Raw genomic sequence first — 24,153 nt, 5'->3', positions numbered from 1 at the left:
AAAATCTTTAAAATAAAACATGTAAAACTATACTAATACACATCATGTATTGAAATTTTTTTTTAAGTTCATTACTCTTTCAAGGTTTTGTGTGCTTACTTACAATAAAAATTTATCTTACAACGATAAATACAATTTATATTCGACTAAATTATGTTAAATAACTTATGTTATTCTTTTTAACTTTGTTATTCATTATTTATTTATTAATATACATGTTTAACTAATTTCGTTTTTGTTAACACAAGTCAAATTTTATTGAGAACACACGTATAATATAATTAGAAAGTATATTGATTTTGTTAGTTTTCCTTTTTGATTTAGATAATTACTTTTTTATAATATAAACATGTAAAATTTTGTAAATAAAATTAGACATGTGTCATGATCTAATCAATATATTTGACACGTGTCACTATCTTGTTAATAAGTAACTTTGATATTTTTTAAATGTAAACATATAAAATTCTGTAAATAGAATTAGACACGTGTCGACATCTAATCAATATATTTGACACGTGTCACGATCTTGTTAATGAGTAATTTTGTCATCAAGGTTTATATAATAAGATTACGTTCTAAATTGTATAAAACGTAAGAAGAAGAAAAAGCATTCTAAACAAAATTATAAACTAATTAGATAAAAGTTAATTAATTGAGAATTTGAAAACTAAATATTTTAAAAATTATTATTTAAAATACAATAATTTATAATTTTTAATTTATATTACCGCGGGTGAAAACCTTTTTTTTTTTTTGACGACAATAGAATCAGCTCAAACGAACCAATTTGGAGGAAAAGTGTTCACAAATAAAACATGTTGCGGAGACAGTCACGCTTGGTGTGCCAGAAAGTTCGCAGTTACATTCTGGTTTCCCGGATAACCTATTATTTTTATATAATAAGACATGCGCTTAATATACATCTTTATATATATTTGAAACAGAGATAAGATTTTTTTTGATAAAGTCTTGTGTTGAATTGGGAAACAAAATGAATATTATATCGTGATATGTCAATCAAAAGAAAGCATCAATTTCAAAGGAAAATTAGGGAAAAGGATTAAATATGAGGAACCGTTAAAAAAGATAGTCAAAGCATTAATTTGGGTGCAACAAAAAAAAAAGTCAAAACAAATAGAGGTTGACCTGACATAAGTACAGAAGCATTCATATTTGGTAAGTTGAGCTGACTTTCACAAAAGAGTTGACCAAATATTTTCCAAATCTGCAGATGATTATTTAAAAAGTAAATATGAGGTTTCCGTTTTTCAATCTTTGTGTGTGGATACTTATAATAATAATATTATTAATTAAAAAACAAACCGTTTCCTTTTGTGAACTCTATAAGTATGAAGGTTCTTAGTACAAACAAAGTCTAAATCCTTCAATCTAGAAAAAAAAAATAAAAAAAAATAAAAAAAAAAAAAAACAAGAGAAAAACCGAGATGAGATTGTTCTTAATGTTTGTGATTGTTTTTGGCTTTTACAGTGAAGCCTATGGAAAAGGTTCTTTAGATATTGACATGAAACTGAAGGCTCTCAATAAGCCTGCGTTGAAGACCATCAAGGTATGGACTTAACAAGAAAGCAAATATATAACATCTTGTGTATATATTTTTTGTTTATGATCGAGTTCCAAAAATCGATCATACATTGTAGAGTGAAGATGGAGATATCATAGATTGTATAGATATCTACAAACAACATGCCTTTGACCATCCCGCTTTAAAGAACCATAAGATTCAGGTAAACAAATTCTACACCCACCTATTTGGTTTTTATGCTCAAATTACATGTAAGTTGTTCATTTATACAGAGGCATGCATGCCTAGCTTGTTAACCGGAAAAAAAAAACATTTATGCATGCAGATGAAACCGAGTGTTGAATTTGGTGAAAAGAAGACTAGAATTCCAAACAACGGTTCTTCAGAACAAATACAAATAACGTCTCAGGTTTGGTCAAAATCTGGAACCTGTCCCATTGGAACAATACCAGTTCGTAGAGTTAGTAGAGAAGACATAAGCAGAGCCTCTTCACCATCTCGTTTTGGGAGAAAAACTCCTCATAGATATAGTTATCTCGACAACGCACTTCAGCACAAGGGTAATTTCAATATAACAGCTGAGAAAACAAACCAAGTCGGCGCATACTATCGATCGGTACGTACAATGTATAAGGTGTTAAATAAAGAAAGTTAATTTATTTTATTTTTCTAATCGTTTTTTCCATTTCTGATTTCTTTTTTAAACTTAGGGGGTTTTTGGTTATATAATACAACTTATACCATGAAATTTTCGTATAATTTTCAAAACTAAATTTTCAAATTTTGGCAATAAAATAAAATAAATTGAATAGAGGACTATTTTTTGTTAAAAAATGAATTAATCAGTGAAATTATGACTTCTAGACACTTCTTCTTCATCTGGTTAACTAAAAACACTTATTCTTTGTTGATGATACAGGAGGCATTTATTGTCGCCCTAGGGTTCAATTTTGTTGGAGCTCAATCTGATATAAATGTTTGGAACCCTCCAAGGGTTCAGGCTAGCGACTACAGCTCTGCTCAGATATGGCTGGTTGGTGGTGTCTCGGATATTTTTGAGAGCGTAGAAGCTGGTTGGATGGTACGTTCTGTTACTATGCTTTAAAACTAAATTGTTAACTAATTGACAATAAACCTATTTCAGGTGAATCCAGCCGTTTTTGGAGACTACCGCACACGTCTCTTCATCTCATGGACTGTGAGTAACACCTATAAAAATATTTACCAACTTTGAAACATTTTTAAATCTCTTATGTGAGTTTATAACTACTCTTTGATCTATTTGGATTTGCAGAAAGATGGATACAAAAGCACAGGGTGCATCAATCTCTTATGCGCCGGTTTTGTGCAAACAACTAAAAGTTTTGCTCTTGGTGCAGCCGTTGAACCTGTTTCGAGTTCCTCGCACGAGCAATATATCATCACCGTTAGCGTGTTCCTGGTAACATTTTCTAGTTTATAAAAGTCCCTCACATGATTAAAACATATTGACACACTTTTCGTATATTTGTCTTGGTGAATACCCCAATAATGTTTCACCGTCGACGGTAGTAATTTGCAGGATCCAAACAGTGGGAACTGGTGGTTGACTTGCGGAAACAACGTAATGGGATATTGGCCGGGTACACTGTTTAACAGCCTCAAACACAGCGCAACCGCTGTCCAGTGGGGTGGTGAAGTCCATAGCCCTAACATATGGAAGAAGCCACACACGGAAACTTCAATGGGAAGTGGACAATGGGCAGATTACCTCTATGCCCAAGCTTGTTACCACACCAACCTTAGAATAAAGGACTATTCCTTGCAGATCAAATACCCTACATATCTATCCCAATACGTTGATGAGGCCAATTGCTACTCTACAAAGCTCTACCGGAGAACATATATGGAAGAACCCCACTTATACTTTGGGGGACCTGGCAGGAATCGTCTTTGTCCTTAATCTCATGCTGTCCTTAATCGTCTTTGGGGACCTGAAGTTTTTTTATTTAAAGATTTCACAGGTGAAACATATTTTTTTACACAAAAAAACACAGCTTTGAATAAATAAATAAAAAAACTTCAGTTACATATTATGTTTAACACAAACAAATATTGGTTCTAGAAAAATAATTTTACTTATAATAATTTTATTTAAATCGATTTATCCCGCACATAGTGCGGGTTGTTACCTAATTCTATACTATCAAACAAACCCAACAACTGATAACTTATGCTACTATAAAACCATGGATCACCACGTACATAACATAACACATCAAAAATACAAACAAATAGATTAGAAATTCACCTTATAAAAAGTCATGGCGGCCACAAATGGTTTCACATCTTTCTAATACCTTCGTACTTTCTTCACTTTGTTTACGGCTCCAATCGAAAATGGCTGAGCTTCCTGCAATAAGAGATTTTATATCCATCAAACCATTCAAAAGTAGTTGGAGAATTCAAGTTAAAATCATTCATACTTGGAAGCAATACACCACTTACTCCAGATAAACCATAGAGTAAGTGGTGTATCATTTATTTATTTATCATATTCGTTTTTTATTAGTTATTAGTTTATATGTTTGTTTATATGTACTTCGCAGGGAACTCTGATTCATGTCACTGTTAAAAAACAACAACTCAACAAGTTTTAGAGAGTTATTGTTCATGGACAGTGGAGAATAAGCAACTCAATGATAAAATCAATCAGGATGTGAGAAAGTTGATGTGATGATCACAAAGACCAATCCGGAATCACTTGATGAGGTCCTATTATACCAAAATGTATTGTTCCTAATCAGATCTTATATTCTTAATATTTTCCTAATCGAAAATTTACAATAATTTGATTGGCAAGACCTATCTTTTCTTGGTGTGTGTTGAAAACAAAAAATTTGTGGGATGGTAAGGACTCCTAGGTACTTTTAAAGGATGGCCTTCTAGCAGAAGAACTCATTGATGATTCAGCTGACATGGTGAAACCAACTACCATTTTCTCTGGTGATCTGGTCATTGTCTATAAGCTAAACAATTGAATTTTGCCTATTATTAGGTTTCACTCGCCTTGACTTATTTACAAGAGACTAATGTGTCAAGTACTTCCTCATCTAAAGATGATGTGATGATCACAAAAACCAAGGGCGAATCAAAAAAGCTGATGGGAGTTAGGTTGAGAATGAGTGATCTGGTTTTAGGTTTTGATGGTGAAGTTTGGTTACTTTATTTGATTTCTTGCATTAAATTTCATTTCTAAGACTATTCTTTGGTTTCTTGGTTTAGTTTTATTATGTAATGCAATGTCATAAATAAACAGGTGAATAATTTGCCTACTCTTTTTCTTTGTTTTTCAATAAAGTTTCACCATCAGTTTTTCATTCTACTTATGCCTATATAGCTAATATGAACCACATGAGCTTAATAATATTCAATTACAGTAATAGTAACTAACCTTTTGAGATGATGGTTGCTCTCCTGTTTCGGATTTTTCCATCTTTTACTTCAGTATAACAGACCGGCTGTAAAATGAATTCAACCCGTTAAAGTATTTATTATTATATGTATAATTACAGTGAACAAGTAAAATTGTTTGAAAACTCAATTTTCTGAACTGACCCAACGTAAACATAAAATTAGATGGTATCCTATGGCCAAGGAATCTGACGGGCTCTTCAAATATTATGCAAATTACAACCTCTCTTCCTTAATTTCTCATTCATATCTATAATTTAACAATACATTTACGGATTCAGTAACATATTGTAAAGGGATATCGAAGTTTTTAAAAATTTTGTTCTTTGTTGCCAAAATTCTTCAGATACGAAGATACTCACATACAATTCCAGTAAAACAGCAAAACTACAATAAACCCATGAATTAAAAAAAAAAATAGAAATATCCAAATCTGTAGAAAACGAAAAGGCTAAAACTTTGAATTGAAGAAAGTAATAAGAAATAGAGATGAAATTGAAGGATCAATAACAAAGAAAAATCGAACAAGGTTTGTGTATGCTCGGATTACAAGCAATACCTTGAGCACATACAATAGTGCTAGCTTGAGACTTATCTTGAGAAGCACCAGATCCAGGCCGCATAAAAGGTGCCGGAAAAGGGGTTGCTCGGAGTAGGAACTGTTGAAATCTCATCTTTGATCAATCATGTGCAAGAGAATCAAGCATGAGAAGAAGAGGGTTAGTAAGAATAATTGCAGAAAAAATAATCATTGAAAGAAGAAGAAGCAACGAAGAGGAGGAAGACAAAGAGAAGAACAAAGTGTGGTTTTGTGTCAACGAAGAAAGGAAGAGGCCAGATGGGCCAGAAGCAAGTCAAGGCCCTATTAATATTGGGTTTCGTTGGTTAAGACAAAAACAAAGTCAATGTCTAAGTAGTAAGTGTTTTTACAAATCCGTTATCTGTAGAAAATCCGTTAATAATTGGGTTTAATACAAATTGTTGAAAACATAAACCTACAAGTCCTACACTATGAAAGTTTGTATTCGTTTAATCAATAAAGCATTAGGTCATAAGGTTCAAGGCATTATAATTGTTTTAGAAACGATTTTAAATACATTGAAGTTTCTAAATTTCACCTGATTTGTTTTTGAAGTAATTTATTTTACTAAGTTCATATACTTCCATAGATACTAGAAGAGACAGAACGAAACGGATTTCCCGTTCCAAAATAGATATGTCTTGATTATATACGTAAAATAACTCAAACTAAAGCTGAATCCAAATCCAATTTAACACCCTAATCAAATTGTTAGAAATATTTGGATTAGTTTATAAAATATCAAGTAACATCATTTGACATTTTCATGTAAATGATTTTAATTTTGTCTTTTAATTATAACCCCACACGTACGGGCGGATCCGAATCTAGATTATAAAATAACTTTCTATTTTACAATGGGTAGTTATTCTCATTATTAGTGTATATCACTAATTTGGATTTAGTAAAATAAAATATATTTAATATATCAGCCAAACCAAATATATTACTTTATTTCATAAAATACATTATTTTCTTGAAAAAAGTATATATTATTTTATTTTAAATCATTATGTGATTGTCTAATAATTTTCACAAACCTGAGTTTAAGGGAATGAGATGAGAATATGAATTTGATGAACATGGATGAGATGGAAGTATATGGAATGGGATAGAAGGAGATGGAATGCGATGGAAACATAAATTTTCGTAAAAAACATATCTAGAATATGTTACAACTAAAATAAATTAGCGCTTGCAATCTTATATGTAACATATTCTTCCTTCCAATTTATCGAACGTAAAGCGATAAAAATTAAAAAATAAAATATATTAAATGATATTTTGTTATAATTAAAAAAAATGTAATCATATATAAATGAATCAAATATAAAGTAATAAGAAGAAAGAAGTCATTAATTTTGTAATATTTTTACTATGACATATGGTATATAAATATACTATATACTGTATATTATATTGTGTTTGTCCGAAACAGGACTTCAAGAATTTTTTTTTTCGCTTTCGTTCCATTTTTAAAGAATACAAAATGTTTCCCATATCGCGAATATCCCATATTGCGAATGCATTGTTTCATGCGACATGCATTTAAGAACGCGTATAGTACAGTATGGGACATGATGAAAGGAAACATGAATTATTTTCATCTTTAAAATATTTGTGTTTGTCTTTAACAGGGTTTAATCTTTTGAATGGTTTTATATCTATTATTATAGGACGGGACGAGTTTTTTTGTCCTGAATAAACTTACCATATTTCTTTTACTATATTTTAGTGCATTTATCTTTACTGATAACAAAAACTGATCTGATCATTCTTTTTATCTAAATCGAATTAAAAACAAATTAATATCATTAATAAGAAAAGTATGTTCACAAACCGGATTATCAAACTTAGTTTTTGAAATTAACTCCGCACGTATGTGCGGGTCGATCCCTAGTATTAATTAAAAAAGAAGTAAAAAAAAAATTGGTCAAATAAGAAGAATTAATAAGTAATTAAAAAAAAAACTGTAAGCCTATTAAGTAGTAGCAAACATTTGAAAATCTGAAATAACAAAATGTATTCTATTTGCAACCGAGAAAAAAAAAATGGAGCATACAGAAGTAAACGGCTCTTCGCCTACTGGAGTCTGGATGTAAGTAATAAAATGACATGACTATAGGCATGGCATTCGGTTTCATGAATTTGAAAACTACTCTTTGGAATTGGACTTTGACAGATGGATATGGTAAAACAGGATGCTTCAACCTCCTGTGCTTAGGCTTTGTGCAAACAAATATATTATGTATCCCTAGGTGCAGCCATAATTTAAACCCTGTTTCGAGTAACTCAGGATTCAGGAAAGCAATATTACATCACCATTAGCATCTTCCTGGTAATATAATTACGGTTTATAATCACCATACTCTACAATATCATTGCAATAATACATCACCATTAGCGTCTTCCGGGTAATATAACTACGGTATATAATCAACATACTCTACAATATCATTGCACTTACTAGCTCTAATGTGATCTATCTACGACCGTACTTTAGGATAGGAACAGAGGTAACTGGTGGGTTTTGTCCGAGGACATTATGTTGGGATACTGGCCAGGGACACTCTTGAAAGAATTTAATGCTATCAACTTTTGCAAGAATTTAATCCATCACTCACCCTGATTTCTTTTGTGATACTGCAGGATCTTGTTGGCTTAATTATTTCGATGTTACTTCTAGGAGATTTTAGTCTAGTCTTGCTCACAGTGCTCCAGTTGTTTACAATATCTATGCTGGATGTGTTCTTGGCTTGCTTCTGTCGTTTCCTTCTGGGAGAAATGCGTTTTATTTAGTCACGGACAAAGACAATCTGCTGGCCTAGCACGTGGTTACGCCCCGTGGAATTTCATGTCCTTAGTCAACGTGGTAAGCTATTCTTTCTCATGCTGAAACGTATTTTATGGGTTTTAGTGTCGTTGCTCCATTTAGAAATATTCAGTTTTTTCTAACAAGTTCTGGCTACTGTTGGCAGTTTGTTGCTTTCACAGGGAATCATTATTGGCTAGCAAGAAGATTCCGTTTCAGCCGTGGAATATAAACAAGTGAGTTTACGTATTTTATTACTTCAGCCGTTACAGTCTCTTGCTAGAGAATGAATGAATGAACGAATGATGATTGGTGTGTGGATGCAAGGGCGAAAGTGAATGGTGGATATTTCCAGGGCGACTTGTGGTTTGTAAGATGATACAATCCCAGCTCTTAAACCGGCATGTGGCAAAGCTGGAGATACAAGACCGTTCATTGTATAGTAAAGATATTGAGCAGTTTTGGCAGTCGTGACTGACAAAGGGAGGTTATATGATGCAAATGCTTCTTTTCGTTTGTTGCACTTCCTAAGTCGTACTGCTATAGAGAATAGAAGCTAAGGATACATATACAACTAGGAAGAACTCTGATTGTCAAGTATAAAAATGAACGCAACCCCTTGAAAGTATGTTTTATTGTAATTATTGTTTTTGTTCCGAAGTTTCCGAATGAGTTTGTCTCCGTTTGGGCAGTGGTGATAAGCTTAAAACCAAAAAAAAAAAAAAAAAAACAATCAGTAGACTTGCAAGGTAAAGTGTAGGGTTTTTGTCATTATTGAAATAGTGAAAATTAGTCGGCAGCTAATCTTTTTTTTTGTCAACCACTTGATTCAATCTTATAAAACCAAGTACAAGGAGAAGGATACAAGGATCCAAGTTCTAAAACAGAAGCAAAAGAAAGGCAATCCCCAATGCAATAAACATCCACAAATGATCCAAAAGAGCTTTGAGGCACTAGCTAAGAAGCATATGTCACATGAGAGGTAATGGTTTGTCGATAAATTGGCAGCTAATCAACAATTTATTATCAGAACGTAAAATTGAGTAAAATCAGTCACAATAGTTGACAAGGGATTTTTAATCAAATTTTAAAATAGCTTCCATAGAATTATGAATTATCGGAAGTGGGCCAAAAAATACCCAAACAGGAACTGAACTAAGGTTAAAATTCATATATACTTTACCATAGTTTACTATTTTATTAGATTCCGATATATATTGTGCAGTTTGATCCACAATCAGTAATCAAATTTTAAAATAGCTTCCATAGAATTATCTAAAGTGGGCCAAAAAAAAAACCCAAACAGGAACTGAACTAAGGTTAAAATTCATAAATACTTTACCATAGTTTACTATTTTATTAGATTCCGGACATATATTCTGCAGTTTGATCCACAATCAGTATGACCCAAATTTAATACACCTGATCTTTGTATGAAAATAACAATATATATGGCTACAAATGTCATCATTTTGAGAGAACGTATCAAAAATTACAAATATTCCACATCAGAAATTGGACAAGAATGTTAACTATTATATAAGTTGATATGGGTTAATTTACTAATTGTCAATTGGTTTATAGTTGCAAGCCTATTGACTAATCAAAATTATATAGAAGTTGTTTTCAAAGTTAGTTGTTAATATGATTATGACATATGTCAGATTTATCAATTAGATTTCGGCAATTTGTCAACGTCTTATTAATAGATTTGCCACATGTCACGATCATGTGAAGGACAAACTTTGAAAATCAATCTTCAGTACAATAAAAGTTATTTTTTCAGAAAAAAAAAATCAAATGTTTATTAATCTAGAAAAGAATAAACTTTAAATTAATTTTTTTGAAACATAATCTTTATTATGCTGTTTTCAGTTTAATCTTTATGAAGTTTAATCTCCTATTTTGTGCTCTGCTTTTTTAATATATGCGCTGCTTCTCATGTTTCAGAACAATTTTTATTGTAAAAATTTAATCATAGACGTTTTAAAAAAAAATCCTTATACATATGCTACAATATTTAGAAATTCGAATATATTAAGTTTTGTATGCTTTTCATTAAAATCTTTTGTCTTTGGTTTCTAGATAATAGATATAAGAATTGTATAACTAAATATATTTGACAGTAACTCAAAAAAAAAAATGATAGACTTGTCACGTAAGCATTTTACTATCGAAAATTATTCAAAATACTTAGTATTCGTTGACTAAGAATTTGTTTTCAATTTTGGCGAAAGGTTCCTATTTAATTCTCATTCCATATTTCAATTTTGGCTAACTTATTGAAAACCCAGCGTTCCTTATAATTATTTAATTCTCATCCGAACTTTTAAAAAGAGTAAAGCAAATACCAAATCGCGACCCGTCTCTTTCTCTTTGTCTCTCAATCAAATTGAAAGATCAAACAAACCGGTCGGAAAATGGTTAACCGGAGCCAGCAGAATCTCTTCCTCATAGCTTCTCCCGACGAGATCGATAAGATCCGCCGCGCCGAATCGTCCAAACAAGGTCTCTCTCTTTCTCCTTTTCTAAAAATCCTTCCTTTTAAATTAATGATTAAAAAAAAAAAAATTCAATTTATGCTACAGCCGGAGCTATTGCCGGAGCTAAAGCAGCCGCCGTCGCTGCCGTCGCCAGTGCAATCCCCACAGTAATCATTTCATCTCCCAGATTTATTCTATCAATACAAAAAAAAAAATATATTTAGTCATTTCAATGTTCCGAGTTTATGACATGATTTTAGTGTTCTGTGTTTTCAGTATCTTGTCTTGTTGATGCTTTGGACAAAGTTTAGAGTTTTGTCTCCCTTTTTTAATCTTTTTGGAACAATGCTTGATTTTAGAATTTAGAGTCACCAAGTAGAGAGAGTCAGATTCTTGGTAATGTAAGTGTGTAAAACCTTGAGCTCGTCTTTGTTTTGCTTAACAGTTAGCTGCGGTTCGAATGATCCCATGGGCTAAGGCTAACCTCAACTACACTGCTCAAGCACTCATTGTTTCTTCAGGTTTTTAGCTCTCTCATAACTCTTCTTTTCAATACATTGTTTGTAGAAGCACTGATGAGTGTGGGGAGTTTTATTTCTCCATTACCTTTTGTGTTATTTTTTTTAATTCTGGTTCCTGATTTCAATCTTTGTGATCAATCGGAACAGCCTCCATCGCTGCGTTCTTCATAACTGCTGACAAAACCATTCTACACGGCGCAAGGAAAAACACCGAGGCTCAGTTCAAGAAAGCTCAGCAAGACTCTAAATAAATTTCTCATTCTTATTGTTTGTAACTCAAATCAATCACTCTTATCTTTCTCTGTTTCTGTATGCATGTTTTGCCTTTGATTCGAAATAAAGAGTGCTATTATTACTACAAGGAATAGCAAAATTGTAAAGGCTCAGTTACAAGATGCTAGTTATTATTTTACTCTTTAACTTTAAACTTCATTTAGTTTACAATTTCTGAACACATTTCTACATTCTCTATATCCCTACATTTCTAAACACACAACCACCAAAGTTGTAAATATTGATTATACAAAACCTAAATCTTCATCTTGTACCCTTTTACTTGTCCTTCGACCTGATAAACTAACAAGCAGAGGTGCCTCCTGTGCCTCTGTCGCAGTCTTTTTTGTCGCGTCAGCTCCTTGTTGGCGAAGAACATACAAGATCTCTTTCATAGAAGGTCTGTGACTAGGCAATGTGTTAGTACACATGAGACCTAGCTTGAAAACTGTTGTCATCGCCTCTGTCGTTGAAGCTTCTTTGATGTCCTCATCAAACGCCTCTGCGGTCGGTTTCCCAGATTGGTAATGTCTCCATGACCAGTCTGCTAAGTTTGTGTGTTCATCTCCGTTGTTTCCTTCTCTTCCAGTCACCAGCTCTAGCAAAACCACCCCAAAGCTGTACACATCTATCTTCTCATCCACCTTTGATGTATATGCGTATTCTGCAACACACAGAATGTTAGAGATCGCACAATGATATATATATATATATATATATAAATGAGTTGATCAAATATATTCAAGGACATGAACCACTCCACTTATAATCAATTAGTGTTGAGACAATACCTGGAGCAATGTAACCGAATGATCCAGCAACAGCTGACATGGTATGAGGTTCTTGGTTTTGCTTAATCAACAGTTTCGCCAACCCAAAATCTGCAATCTTGGCGTTGAAATCAGAATCAAGCAAGATGTTGCTTGACTTGACATCTCTATGTATGATCGCGGGAGTGCAATCATGATGCATATAGCAAAGTCCTTGAGCTGCTCCAACGGCGATATTCAACCGCTGTGACCAATTTAGGTTATTAGCATCAATGACACCTCTCTTCTTCTTGCCATGTAGCCATTGATCCAGACTGCGTTTCTCGAGATACTCATACACTAGAAGCTTGGAATCCTCCCTCGAGATACAACACAGTAGTTTCACTATATTCGCGTGCCTGATCGTTCCTAGAATCTCAACTTCAGCGATAAACTCTTTCTCAAGTTTCTGGTCTAGTTTCTTGCTGTCCCATATCCTCTTCACCGCCACGCATTGTCCCGAGCTTTCGACGAATATCTTGTAAACTTTACCCGATCCACCACTCCCGATCACATTATGTTCCATCAGATTCGACAAGATGTCAGATTCAGCAAAGTCTACTCTATGAAACGAAGTCAGTTTCCACGTCTCTAAACCTCTCCGCTTCGATCTTTGTTTCCTAGTGTAGTCCCGAATCACAAAGAACGTAACAAACAGAGTCATTGCGAAAAGCAGAGCCGCGATTACAAGAATCATCGATAGGATATTCCCCGGCAGCCCTTTCGACTTCCCGAGAACTTTCCGACAATCCGGTAAGTTAACTACCGGGTTGTCTGCACAGAGATTGGAGTTGTTTAAGAAACTTCTCTCGTAAGCAAGGTTATCATATTGGTCTGGAATCTCCCCGGTGAGCCTATTAGATGACAAATCAAGTATCGTCAGCTTCATATTCCCGATCTCAGGCGGGATTCCACCGGAGAGTTGATTCTCCGATAGATCAAGATTCAGCAACCGCGGCAACGATGCTAAACCTTTAGGAATCCCCCCGGAAAGGTTGTTCTTGGATAGACTTAGCGTTACCAAAGACTTCCATGAGATGATATCATCCGGTAATTCACCGGAGAGATCATTCTCATCGAGATATAACGATATCAGATTCGATAAAGCAGTCAACTCCTTCGGAATCTCACCGGAAAACTGATTGTTTCCCGCGTTAAACTCGACTAGAGAAGACCAAGTTCCCATTTTCCGAGGAATCTCACCGGAGAATCGATTGTTTTCGATCTCGATCCTCGACATGTTCCAAGCAACACTCTCTGGTAACTTTCCGGTGAATGAGTTGTTACTCACCTGTAAACTATGCATACTTGAAGCTGTCCAGATACTAGAAGGAAACTCACCGGAGAAGCCATTGTTCTGTAACTGAACCGTCAAGAGCGTCTCACAGTCTCCGAGCGACTCCGGGATTTCTCCGGTGAGATTGTTCGTATACACAACCACACCTAGAAGCTTACCTCCTTTACACAAATTCACCGGTAACTTCCCGGTTAACTGATTATCCGAAACTTCGAACCGCTCCAGCTTCGAATTAAACCCAATATCCGCCGGTATTTCTCCGGTTAACTTGTTGCCGAAGATCATCAAGTTCTTTAATTTCGGTAATTTACCGATAACCGGCGGGATTTCTCCGGTTAACTTGTTGTAAAACAAGTTCAAAACCTCTAACTTCTTTAGATTCCCGATTGATATGGGAATCGAACCGGTTAAATTATTAGCAGAGAGATCAAGCGTTACCATGTTAACCGCCGAGATAGATTTGGGGATCTCTCCGGTTAGATCATTAGCGTAGAGATAAAGCTCAGTGAGATTCTTCAACCCGAATAAACCATCTGGGATCCGACCCGTTAAATTATTGACCGATAAGTCAACGTGAATAAGATCCGTCATGTTTTCGAAACCAACGGCTGAGATTTCTCCGATCAGATTCATCTCCGACAGCCACATGTACCTGATTTTCTTCAGTTTCCCAAACTCCGTCGGAAGCTTCGCCGGTGTAAACTTATCGTTCAACGCCAACCGAAGCTCTTCGAGCTCCGACAAGTCACCGATCTCCGACGGAAACGTGCCGTCGTATTCGCTCATGTAGAGGTTTAAAACCTTGAGCTTCGAGATCTGTCCGATGTTCTTCGGGATATCCCCGGCGAATCCGTTAGCCGCTAAGTCGAGATACTCGAGTTCCGGTGAGAGACGGTTGATGTCGTCGGGGAGTGAGCCGTTGAAGTAGTTCTGAGAGAGATCGAGATACGTAAGTTTCGTGCAGTTGTAAAGAACCGTCGGAAACTCCCCGGCGAAGAGATTAAAAGACAAATCAAGGAATCGGAGATTCGGGAAATCGCAAATCATCGTCGGAACTGTCCCGGTGAAGTTCTGGTTCTGGAAGTTGATCTCGGTGACGTTTCCGCCGATGCAGTTGATCATCGGCCAATTGCACGGTGAAGATGTGTCGTTCCATAGCCGGAGAGACGGTGGGTCGCCGAGAACGCGTTTCAGGTTCAGGAGCGTTGACCGTTCGTTGGTTTGGGCAAAGACTGAGAAGGGTATCGAGGTGAGGACGAAGAAAAGAATGAGTAAGGGTAAAAGAGTCATATTACATAAATTTGTTAGTTTGAGGAATTTGCCGGGAAAGTTTCGGCAGCCGAGTTTGACTATGTGAATGTGTACTGAAATGGGATACAAATTTGATAAACTTTTTATAGGAAGAGGTTTTGTGTTTATATTAGGTGAGATTTGAAACTTAGGTACGTCACACCCTTTTTTCAACACATTTGACAATATAAATATGTTATAAATGAAATTAATAAGACTAATAACAAGAGCTTAAGAGTTTAATTGATTTATATTTTCGTCTTGTTATAGTTTGGATTTTAATCTAGTTATGTGTGTATATGTGTTAGACGACAAACAAAATCTTATTGTTTTTTCTTTCTTTTTTTTCTTGGATACATGTGAACATGTGATTTCTAAATTATACGTTTCATTCAAAAAAAAAGAAGAGATATTGATACTTTTGATAAACTGGTGAGTGTGTGACTGTTTGATGTTTTCAACAATTACGAATTGCGAATCTAATTGTGTGGTCTGACCTTTTTTTGTATAGTCTTTGTAATTGTTTTCTTTTGATTGTTTAGCAAATTGATGAAACATCTCTGAAACTTTCCTACATGTGGATTTTTTCTCTCTCAAACTCTTCTTCTTCGGATCACAATCACGTGCACCGACGTCGGGTTCTCTATCGATTCTGCTGATGGTGAGGATCCCTCGGTCCATGGTTCTTCATTCGCGACTCATTGCATCTTCCCGGCGAAGCTGTTGGACGAAATCAAGGGAGCAGTAGAGAGGAGAAGAATCTGCGAGATGTTGATGGTAAGAGCTCTACCAGAGGCGTTGCTACGCGGAGTGGAAGAGGGAGATTTATGGCGAGGAACGAGAGAAGAAGGTAGATAGATCGGGAGACCGGAGATTCTGGAGGTTTCACGGGATCGGTTATGATAGGGGAGGTAGTCTCCGATCCGGCGAAGCTAAGCCACCGTCGAAGGTCTTCTTATCTACTCCCTGCTGCCTCTCTCTCTCTCTCACGACTGAGCATGAAAACCTCCACGACAAAGGACAGATCGGATCTCTTCCTCCTTCTCAAAACGGTTCTACGGTGGCGGGATGGCATCGGATCTTGGATCACTATCTCTGTTCGGTTACCGTCGTCCAGGCTCACCGGAGGTCCTGTTCCGGTTGAGCATCCGCATATGTGGACGGCGGCTGCAAACGAGTTTTTCGTTTGTAGATTAGGGTTTCACGGTCCCTGGGTTAGTCTGGCACGTGAACCCGACCGGTTTTGTTTTCCATCGGTTTAATTCGGTTAGATGTAAATGAGTTAGATCCCTTAGGATTTTTGTATGGGCCTACTCCGAAAATAGCCCATTGAACATTATATTTTATAAATTGAATATCTTTAACAAAAAAAAGTTTCCTACAATTCCTATGAAAAATCATTCCTATTTATTCAATATTTAGGTTTCTTTATTATTATTTTTTGTAGACGCAATATAATTTTAAAAAAAAATTGGTTATATTTAAAACTTAAAACATTATAGATTAAGTCTTGGTTAAGCATCAATACTATTGATATCATTGATACTCGATGCGTTCTAGAAGAACATATGCGATGGGAAATGGAAGTGCTATAAAATGCTAAACTAGCGGTGTTCGAATCATATACGCCAGTAGTACTAAACAAAAAGTCACGAGTAATTTAATAATAAGCCACCCCCATTTCTCTAAACTAAATTGCTTCGAAGTGCCATTTGAAAAGTCATAAGTAAAGTCAAAGTTATCTATAATCTAGAATAGTAGAATACGATTCTGTTTGTTCTAGTAGACTAGTAGGATTAGACGAGTTTATTAAAATGTTAGTTCTTCATTCCTTTTTTGGATTAAAACTAATTACTCCAAAACCAAGAAATCTTACAAACAGGATAAAGTGAGCCTACAAAACAAATTCGTAAACAGCTACTTATAACAGGCATCGGAATAAGTTTATTTTGATGAGCAATTGAACTGTTGCGATGTTGATTAATTTTTATAGTCTAGAATACGCAAGAGAGTAATGTTGAGTTGACCAAAGGAAAATCAAAAGTTTTTTTATTATTATTTTAATTTGTTTTAACATTAATACAATTTCAGGCTTACTAGTAGTGATCTTATCGACATAATCATAATGATAATATTAGTTGTAGGTGGAAAGTGGGAGTCGATTCCCTATTTTGGGCTTACAAACCTTTTTTCTGATAGAGTTTTCTATTTCTATAAAATATACAGATTTGACCGGAAAAACATTTTTCCTTTGGTCTAATTTCACCGCTTTCATCCTTAGTCAGTATTTGGAGTTCTTTCTTCGTGGTGGCTAGGGTTCTTTCTTATCAGCTCTAAAAAACTTCTAGAGCTGAGATCTGATATTCTCGGTCTACTGAGTCATTTTAAGGTTAATTAAGGAGGGCCTATATTTCGTGGTATCTATAAGAGAAGGGTTACGATTCGCAATTCATCATGTCATCGGCAATGGATAAAGCGATGACGGCGATGTCTCTGGAGGAAATCGATGTGTCGTTCGATATGCCAGATCTACCTCAATTCAGCTCAGGAGATCAGAATGTGCTGAGTCTAGTTGGTAGACTTCTGAATCCATCTTGTCAGAGTATGTCGAGTTTGATTTTCAATATGCCAAGAAAGTGGCAAAAAATAGGAAGAGTCAGAGGGGTGGCTCTAACAAGGGAGCGTTTACAGTTCATCTTCAAATTTGAACATGATTTGCTAGAGGTTTTGGACAAAGGGTTCCAAACTTATGACCAATGGGTCCTGGTAATGGAAAGATGGTCGGATTCACCGTCTCCTGACTCACTCCAATTCGTTCACCTCTGGGTTCGGATAAAGAACATTCCTATTAACTATTATACGTAGGAGGCTATCACCCTGCTAGGTGAACTAGTGAATCAAGTTCTCGAGGTGGTTTTTGACCCTACGCAGTCACAGAATAAGGACGTTGTGAGAGTTAAGGTCCGATTTGATGTCTCAAAGCCGCTTAGGAGATCTAAAGTCATAAATCTGCCCAATGGGTCTTCCACAACAGTAAATTTCTTCTATGAGAGAGTACAAAAGCGTTGCTTCAGATGCCAAAGACTCACTCATCTGGATGAAGAATGTCCTCTGGTCCTCAAATTGCGTGAAGAGCTGATCATCGATAAAAAGATGGGTCGTCAGATGGAAAAGGTTAAACCTGATCTGGTTTTAAAAGAAGATGATCACCTCTACGGTGTTCTCAGAGAAGACCAGGTTGGTATTCGTCCTCTGTTAGGAAGGCCAATAATTGCTCCAGATGTACTGGAAGGTATGAGGCAATACCTGAGGTTAGCTAAAGAAGATGACAAAGACCTGAAAATAGAGAAAGTTAGAAACTCGGTAGCAGAAGTAGAAAAGGATCCGATGGTCCAAAAAACAATACTAAGATTGGAGCCTGCCCCCTTTCTTTCCTCGGATTATTCTAGAGGAAAAGGCCCAATTTTTGGTTTCGATAATGTGGAAGTCGCCACTTATGCTCCCCAATTGTTAAGTGGTGCTGAGAAATTAATGGCATGAGCGATCAACTCAGAAAGGAACAGAATGTTTCCCAAAGAAAGGGTAGACTATGATTACTCTTTCTCAGATTTCCAGTCTGGTCCAACGGCTTATGCAGTTGGCTTTAATGAAGCCAGCTCTTCCGGGACTAAGATTGTGAAAGGGAAGGGAAGAAATCGCCCATATGTAAGTCGCAGAAAGCCAAAGTCAAATCCTCAAGTATCTGGTGCTGGTATGGAAGTATTGGAAGGGACAGTTCTTAGCCGTGGATCATCAGTGGGTGGAAATGCTAAGAGGAAAGGTCTAATGAGTACTTCAGAAGGTCAAAATACTGTTAGGCGCAGGAAAAAAGTGGTGGTACCAAATGAGGGACCGTCCAGTATCTGATGAGCATTTTGAGTTGGAACTGTCAAGGTTTGGGGCGGCCTCAAGAATTGACAGTTCAACGTCTCATGGAAATGCGTAAAAAACATTTCCCTGAGATTTTGTTCCTCATGGAAACAATGAATGTAAGGAATGTGATTGTAGATATCCAGGTTTGGTTAGGTTATGATCGTGTATATACGGTAGAACCAGTTGGTAGATGTGGTGGCTTGGCAGTCTTTTGGAAAAAAAGCATCACGTTGGAGTTCTTGTCTGTGGATAAGAATGTTGTGGATATTGGTGTAATCTTTGGGAACGGAAGGTTTTTTGTGACATGTATATATGGAAACCCAAGAACCGAGCTTCGTCACTTAGTTTGGGAAAAGATTACTAGAATCGGTATCCAAAGAAAAGAAATCTGGAGTATGGTAGGTGATTTCAACGAGATGCTACAAAATGGAGAAAAGCTGGGAGGACCTCTTAGGAATGAAATATCTTTCATTGATTTCGCTAATATAAGTAAGGCTTGTGGTATGTTAGAACATCCAGGTTTTGGGAACAGCTTTACGTGGGGAGGTAGAAGAGGCAATCTTTGGATTCAGTGTAAATTGGATAGAAGCTTTGGGAATAAAGCTTGGTTCGAAGTATCCCAGCAGCAAATCAACTTTTTTTAGAAAAGAAAGGGTCAGATCATAGACCAATTCTCCTAAATCTGTTCTCATCCCAAGAAACTTATAAAGGGTTTTTCAGATTCGATAAAAGTATGCTAAATCAGCCTCTGGTATTGGAATCGATTCGTCAGGCATGGGAAGCTTCAAGCTCTACCTTTGGGCAGTCAGTTTCACAACGACTCAGAAGATGCAGAAGTATTTTAAGCAAATGGAAGAGAGTAAATGAGACAAATGCCAAAGAAAAGATCAACTGTATCCAGAAGGACATTGAGTTTGAACATGCCTCTATTTATCCCTCCTTTCCCAGAATGGCTTATCTTCAGAGACAAATGGTGTTGGCTCACAAAGAAGAAGAAAGTTTTTGGCTTCAGAAAAGCAGAAAGAAATGGCATAATTCTGGAGATAAGAACACAAAATTCTTTCACGCATCAGTTAAAGCAGATAGAGCTAAAAATGGATTAGAAGCGTTAAAGGATGAAAAGGGGATCATACACCGAGTAGAAGCCTCAAAAGGGGAGATAGAAGCTTCTTACTTTCAAAAACTTTTCACCTCGTCGTACCTAAATGATCCATCGGAGCTCTTTAAAGGTTTTATGCCCATAGTAAATGGACGAATGAATGAATTGTTAATGGCCAAGGTAACAAAAGAAGAGGTACAATCGTTTGTATTCTCTATTAATCCGACGAGTGCTCCGGGGGCGGACGGGATGACAGGCCTCTTATTTCAGCAATATTGGGACATTGTGGGGAATCAACTTACGCAGGAAGTCCTAAGTTTCTTTGAGGGTGGTGAATTCCAAGAGGAATGGAACTTCACTCAGTTAAATCTAATTCCTAAGAAGACTGGCTCAGTTTTAATGTCAGATTTAAGGCCTATCAGTTTATGCTCGGTGGTGTATAAGGTCATCTCCAACATTCTGGTCTCAAGATTGCAACCGCTGCTCCCTGAGTTAGTATCCCCAATGCAGTTGGCTTTTGTGGAGGATAGATTAATTTTGGACAACATCACCATAGCCCATGAAGTGGTGCATGGATTGAGAACTCATGAAGCTATTTCGAAAGGTTTTCTAGCTATAAAAACGGATATGTCCAAGACCTTTGACAGGGTAGAATGGAGCTATCTGCATTACTTGCTATTAGCCTTGGGGTTTAATCCTCTTTGGGTCGATTTGGTGATGAAATGTGTTACAAGTGTAACCTTCACGGTACTCATAAATGGCCAACCACACGGTTTGATAGTACCACACCGCGGGCTCAGACAAGGCGATCCTCTCTCGCCATTTCTCTTTATCTTATGCACAGAAGGTCTTACACATTTACTAACTAAGGCAGAACAGCTTGGATCTTTGAATGGTGTTCGATTTGCTGAGGATGGACCCTCAATCCATCATCTTCTGTTTGCCGACGATACTTTATTTGTTTGCAAGGCTGAAGAGACTCAATGTAAGGTTATAAAGGACATCTTGAGGATATATAGAGAAGCAACGGGTCAAGCCATCAATCTGGAGAAATCGTCGGTTACCTTTGGTTCCAAAGTGGAGGAAGGGTTAAAGGGGCGTCTAAAAGACATCCTAGGTATAGAAAATGAAGGGCGAACGGGTACATACCTGGGTCTACCAGATTGTTTCATTGGTTCAAAGTCTGAAATGCTAGAATACCTAAATGTTCGGCTCAAAACAGGCTCTCAGGATGGTTTGCTAGATCACTCTCCATGGGAGGGAAGGAGATCCTCCTTAAAACGGTTGCAATGGAAATGCCAGTGTTTGCAATGTCTTGCTTCAAATTGCCAAAGGGTACATGTGACTCCTTATCAAGTGTTATGGCCTCCTTCTGGTGGAGTGTAGTTGAAAACCATAGGAAAATACATTGGATATCTTGGGATAGATTATATCTGGCAAATAATCAAGGGGGTTTAGGATTCAAAGATATTGAGCTTTTCAATCAAGCTCTATTAGTAAAGCAAGCTTGGAGGCTCTTACAAACACCGGAATCATTATTCTCACAATTCATGAAGAGTCGGTACTACCCGGATCAACTTTTCATGTCCTCGTGCTGTGGTAGGAGACCTTCGTATGCATGGAGGAGCATTCTTCATGGGAGAAATTTGCTTCAAAAAGGTTTAAAACAACGAGTAGGCAATGGTAAGTCCTTGAAAGTTTGGACCTCTCCTTGGTTGGAAGACGGTGAGATGCGAGCTCCACTCATGAAAAACATTCTCATCGACCTGGAACTTTCAGTCAATGAGCTTATAGACCCAGCAACCAGAGTTTGGTGTCTGGAGAGGCTAGAAGAACATTTTTTCCAAAGAGATGTGTACCTGATCAAAAAGTCCAAACCGGTGTTCGATTCCCCTGATTTTATGACCTGGAAATTCAAAAAAAGTGGAGCTTTTCATATGGAGGGCTGCAAGCGGTGCTTTAGCAGTGGCAGAAAGATTAAATTCAAGGGGAATGAATTTAGATAACAAATGTTCTACTTGTGGGATGGAAGGTGAAACTATAAACCATTTGCTCTTTGAGTGTTCCTTTGCTAGACATGTTTGGGTTGTGGCTGGGATCCCGCTACCAGAAAATGGTTTTGATAAAGCTTCAATTTATCAGAATCTCCACTTGGTCCTGTCAGTGGGAAAGAACTCTAAATTCCCCTTAGAGATCAGAAGATCCCTTCCTTGGATCCTATGGTCACTATGGAAAAACAGGAACAATTTGGTATTTGAAGGGAGAGTCTTCCTCATTGGAGATATGGTAAGGAAGATTTGTACTGATACAGAGGAATGGTTTCAAGCACAGGAGATTGAACAGAAAGAAGAACGCTTAGTAGATCATGAGAACCCAGAACATTCTCGGAATTGGAGACCACCAACCAAGCCGTGGTTAAAATGTAATGTGGCCGCTGTTTGGGATAAAGAGAAAGCCATCAGTGGGGCTTCCTGGGTTCTGAGAAATCATGAAGGTACAGTTTTAATTCATAGCAGATCGTTCTTTGCGAATATTGATTCTAAAGAGGAAGCGGAACTGCAAACTAGTTTATGGGCAATGGAGAGCATGAAAAGCTTACATATACCCAGAGTGGTTTTTGCGTTGGAGACTAAGGCTTTGGTTGGTGCTATCATCAGGCCACCAGCTTGGCCAAACTTCAAATCACAGTCGGAGATACTCCATCAATCCTTATCCCACTTACCAGATTGGAGGGTAGTAGTAGAACAAAGAAAAGCCAACTTTGGAACTTTTTTGATAGCAAAGAGTGTCATAAGGGATGAACGACCACAATCATATGTAGCTCAAGGCTACCTTTTCTGGTTACAAGGTGTTTTTCTATCGGACCTAAGGTCATTCTAGCAACTTTGGCTCCTTGTTTACGATTGTCTTGTTCCCTTTTGTATTGTGTCAAACTTAACCGTTATAATATATTGGAATCATTGAGACGAAAAAAAAAATAGTGATCTTAGCGGTAATTATTGTTAATTTGGCCAAAATAAATAGATAATATTTTAACACTAGCACTATCTTTTTTTGTGGAGTTGCAACCGATCGCACTAGACCACTAGTATAAACTTCTAGACAGAGGAAACTAACAGGAAATTTCTAACTTTCATCTCAAAAATATTTCGATATGTAGATCATTTTTAAAATTAACAAAAAATTTCATTGGCTACACTGTATCAATATTACGTTATAGAGGTTAAGAAACTACTTAGGTTTGTTAGAACAAATGTATTTTTAATACAAATGGGAGAATAAACCAATCGAACCTCAACTATGAACTAAAAATGAGTTTTTTTAAAAGCTCATAAATTAGCTTAAATATTATGCGGACTACTATATATTTTTTTTTTCCAACCACACATTTAAATATTATGCGGACTACTATATTTATCTTTTAGAATGTTCCTAGAATGTTCAAAAGTTCAAAAATTCATGATTTATATTTATCTATTAGAATGTTCCGTAATACTAATATCCAAGTAAAATAAATTGTCACTGTCTACTTTCTTTAAGAAAAAAAACAAAAATTACTGTCTAATTTTGTATTTGCTAGAACAATATATAATGGAGAAAAAAAAACAATCATTCAATAAAATAGAATACAATAATTAATTACTAATTAAAAACGTTGCAATTCAATGGGTATGTTAGAATTAATTTAATATGTACTCACGTTGTATGTTTTTGAACGTTGACTCGTCAATTCAACGATCTGAATATCTAGAAGAGATAGATGCGCTTGCTGACCCCCTTGCTGTGTGTCAAGTTCAAAGACTTTTCGAATATTGAATTGTTTGTTAAAATTTTGTTTTAGTTCTCTTAAATACTATAGTTGGACAAACTAATACTTTAAAGATTATGTTTAGGTGTTTCTATCTTCTTGAATGTTTATAATCTTTTTTTTTTGTCAAACAACTTGTATTTGATTACTCAAATGATATAAGGTTCATACAAGCATTGCTTTAACTACAAGATAAAAGAACATTTCCCAATAAGAAAATTTCATTCCACTATGTTGCTTGATATCATTAGTCACTGATATAACAGTTT

General features: G+C 36.1%; 4 protein-coding genes, 1 long non-coding RNA gene and 1 pseudogene across 8 annotated transcripts; 4 read left to right on the top strand and 2 right to left on the bottom strand.

Annotated features, from left to right (window-relative positions):
- Nucleotides 1–1,322: 1,322 nt before the first annotated feature.
- On the top strand, nt 1,323–3,617 carry LOC104736619 (AslB, putative (DUF239)). Of its 2 annotated transcripts, none has more exons than XM_010456633.2 (7): nt 1,323–1,571; nt 1,663–1,749; nt 1,873–2,163; nt 2,467–2,628; nt 2,692–2,745; nt 2,842–2,988; nt 3,109–3,617. In XM_010456633.2, exons 1-7 carry the CDS (start codon nt 1,449–1,451, stop codon nt 3,487–3,489), a joined length of 1,245 nt encoding a protein of 414 aa, XP_010454935.1. In that variant the 5' UTR covers nt 1,323–1,448; the 3' UTR covers nt 3,490–3,617. The 2 variants fall into 2 exon arrangements, with proteins under 2 accessions (XP_010454935.1, XP_087336177.1); XM_087480051.1 differs by having other exon boundaries at nt 1,395–1,571; nt 3,099–3,617.
- On the bottom strand, nt 2,803–5,798 carry LOC147929442 (uncharacterized). 2 transcript variants are annotated; one of them, XR_015577344.1, is made up of 5 exons: nt 5,560–5,798; nt 4,981–5,047; nt 3,838–3,939; nt 3,071–3,520; nt 2,803–2,985 (listed from the first exon to the last, which is right to left on the bottom strand). It is a non-coding gene; the product is annotated as an uncharacterized LOC147929442 (long non-coding RNA). The 2 variants fall into 2 exon arrangements; XR_015577345.1 differs by lacking the exon at nt 2,803–2,985 and having other exon boundaries at nt 3,382–3,520; nt 5,573–5,758.
- Nucleotides 5,799–10,567: 4,769 nt separating this feature from the next.
- On the top strand, nt 10,568–11,754 carry LOC104736617 (early nodulin-93). The gene is made up of 4 exons (XM_010456631.3): nt 10,568–10,900; nt 10,981–11,042; nt 11,321–11,396; nt 11,544–11,754. Exons 1-4 carry the CDS (start codon nt 10,813–10,815, stop codon nt 11,645–11,647), a joined length of 330 nt encoding a protein of 109 aa, XP_010454933.1. The 5' UTR covers nt 10,568–10,812; the 3' UTR covers nt 11,648–11,754.
- Nucleotides 11,755–11,783: 29 nt separating this feature from the next.
- On the bottom strand, nt 11,784–15,224 carry LOC104736618 (uncharacterized). Its single transcript, XM_010456632.3, has 2 exons — nt 12,461–15,224; nt 11,784–12,333 (listed from the first exon to the last, which is right to left on the bottom strand). Exons 1-2 carry the CDS (start codon nt 15,063–15,065, stop codon nt 11,915–11,917), a joined length of 3,024 nt encoding a protein of 1,007 aa, XP_010454934.1. The 5' UTR covers nt 15,066–15,224; the 3' UTR covers nt 11,784–11,914.
- A 2,295-nt stretch (nt 15,225–17,519) lies between these two features.
- On the top strand, nt 17,520–23,115 carry LOC147929440 (uncharacterized; annotated as a pseudogene). Its single transcript, XR_015578917.1, has one exon. The product of XR_015578917.1 is annotated as an uncharacterized LOC147929440 (transcript).
- LOC147929441 (uncharacterized) lies at nt 21,627–22,956 on the top strand. Its single transcript, XM_087480613.1, has 2 exons — nt 21,627–22,030; nt 22,152–22,956. The coding sequence occupies exons 1-2, from the start codon at nt 21,627–21,629 to the stop codon at nt 22,954–22,956; spliced, it is 1,209 nt and encodes a 402-aa protein (XP_087336739.1).
- Nucleotides 23,116–24,153: the final 1,038 nt, after the last annotated feature.

Source organism: Camelina sativa, chromosome 13, assembly GCF_030686135.1.
Source record: "Camelina sativa cultivar CO46 ecotype springtype chromosome 13, ASM3068613v1".
Classification (NCBI taxonomy): Eukaryota; Viridiplantae; Streptophyta; class Magnoliopsida; order Brassicales; family Brassicaceae; genus Camelina; species Camelina sativa.
The sequence above is the reverse complement of the archived record's forward strand: the minus strand, read 5'-3'. Positions and strand labels throughout refer to the sequence as shown.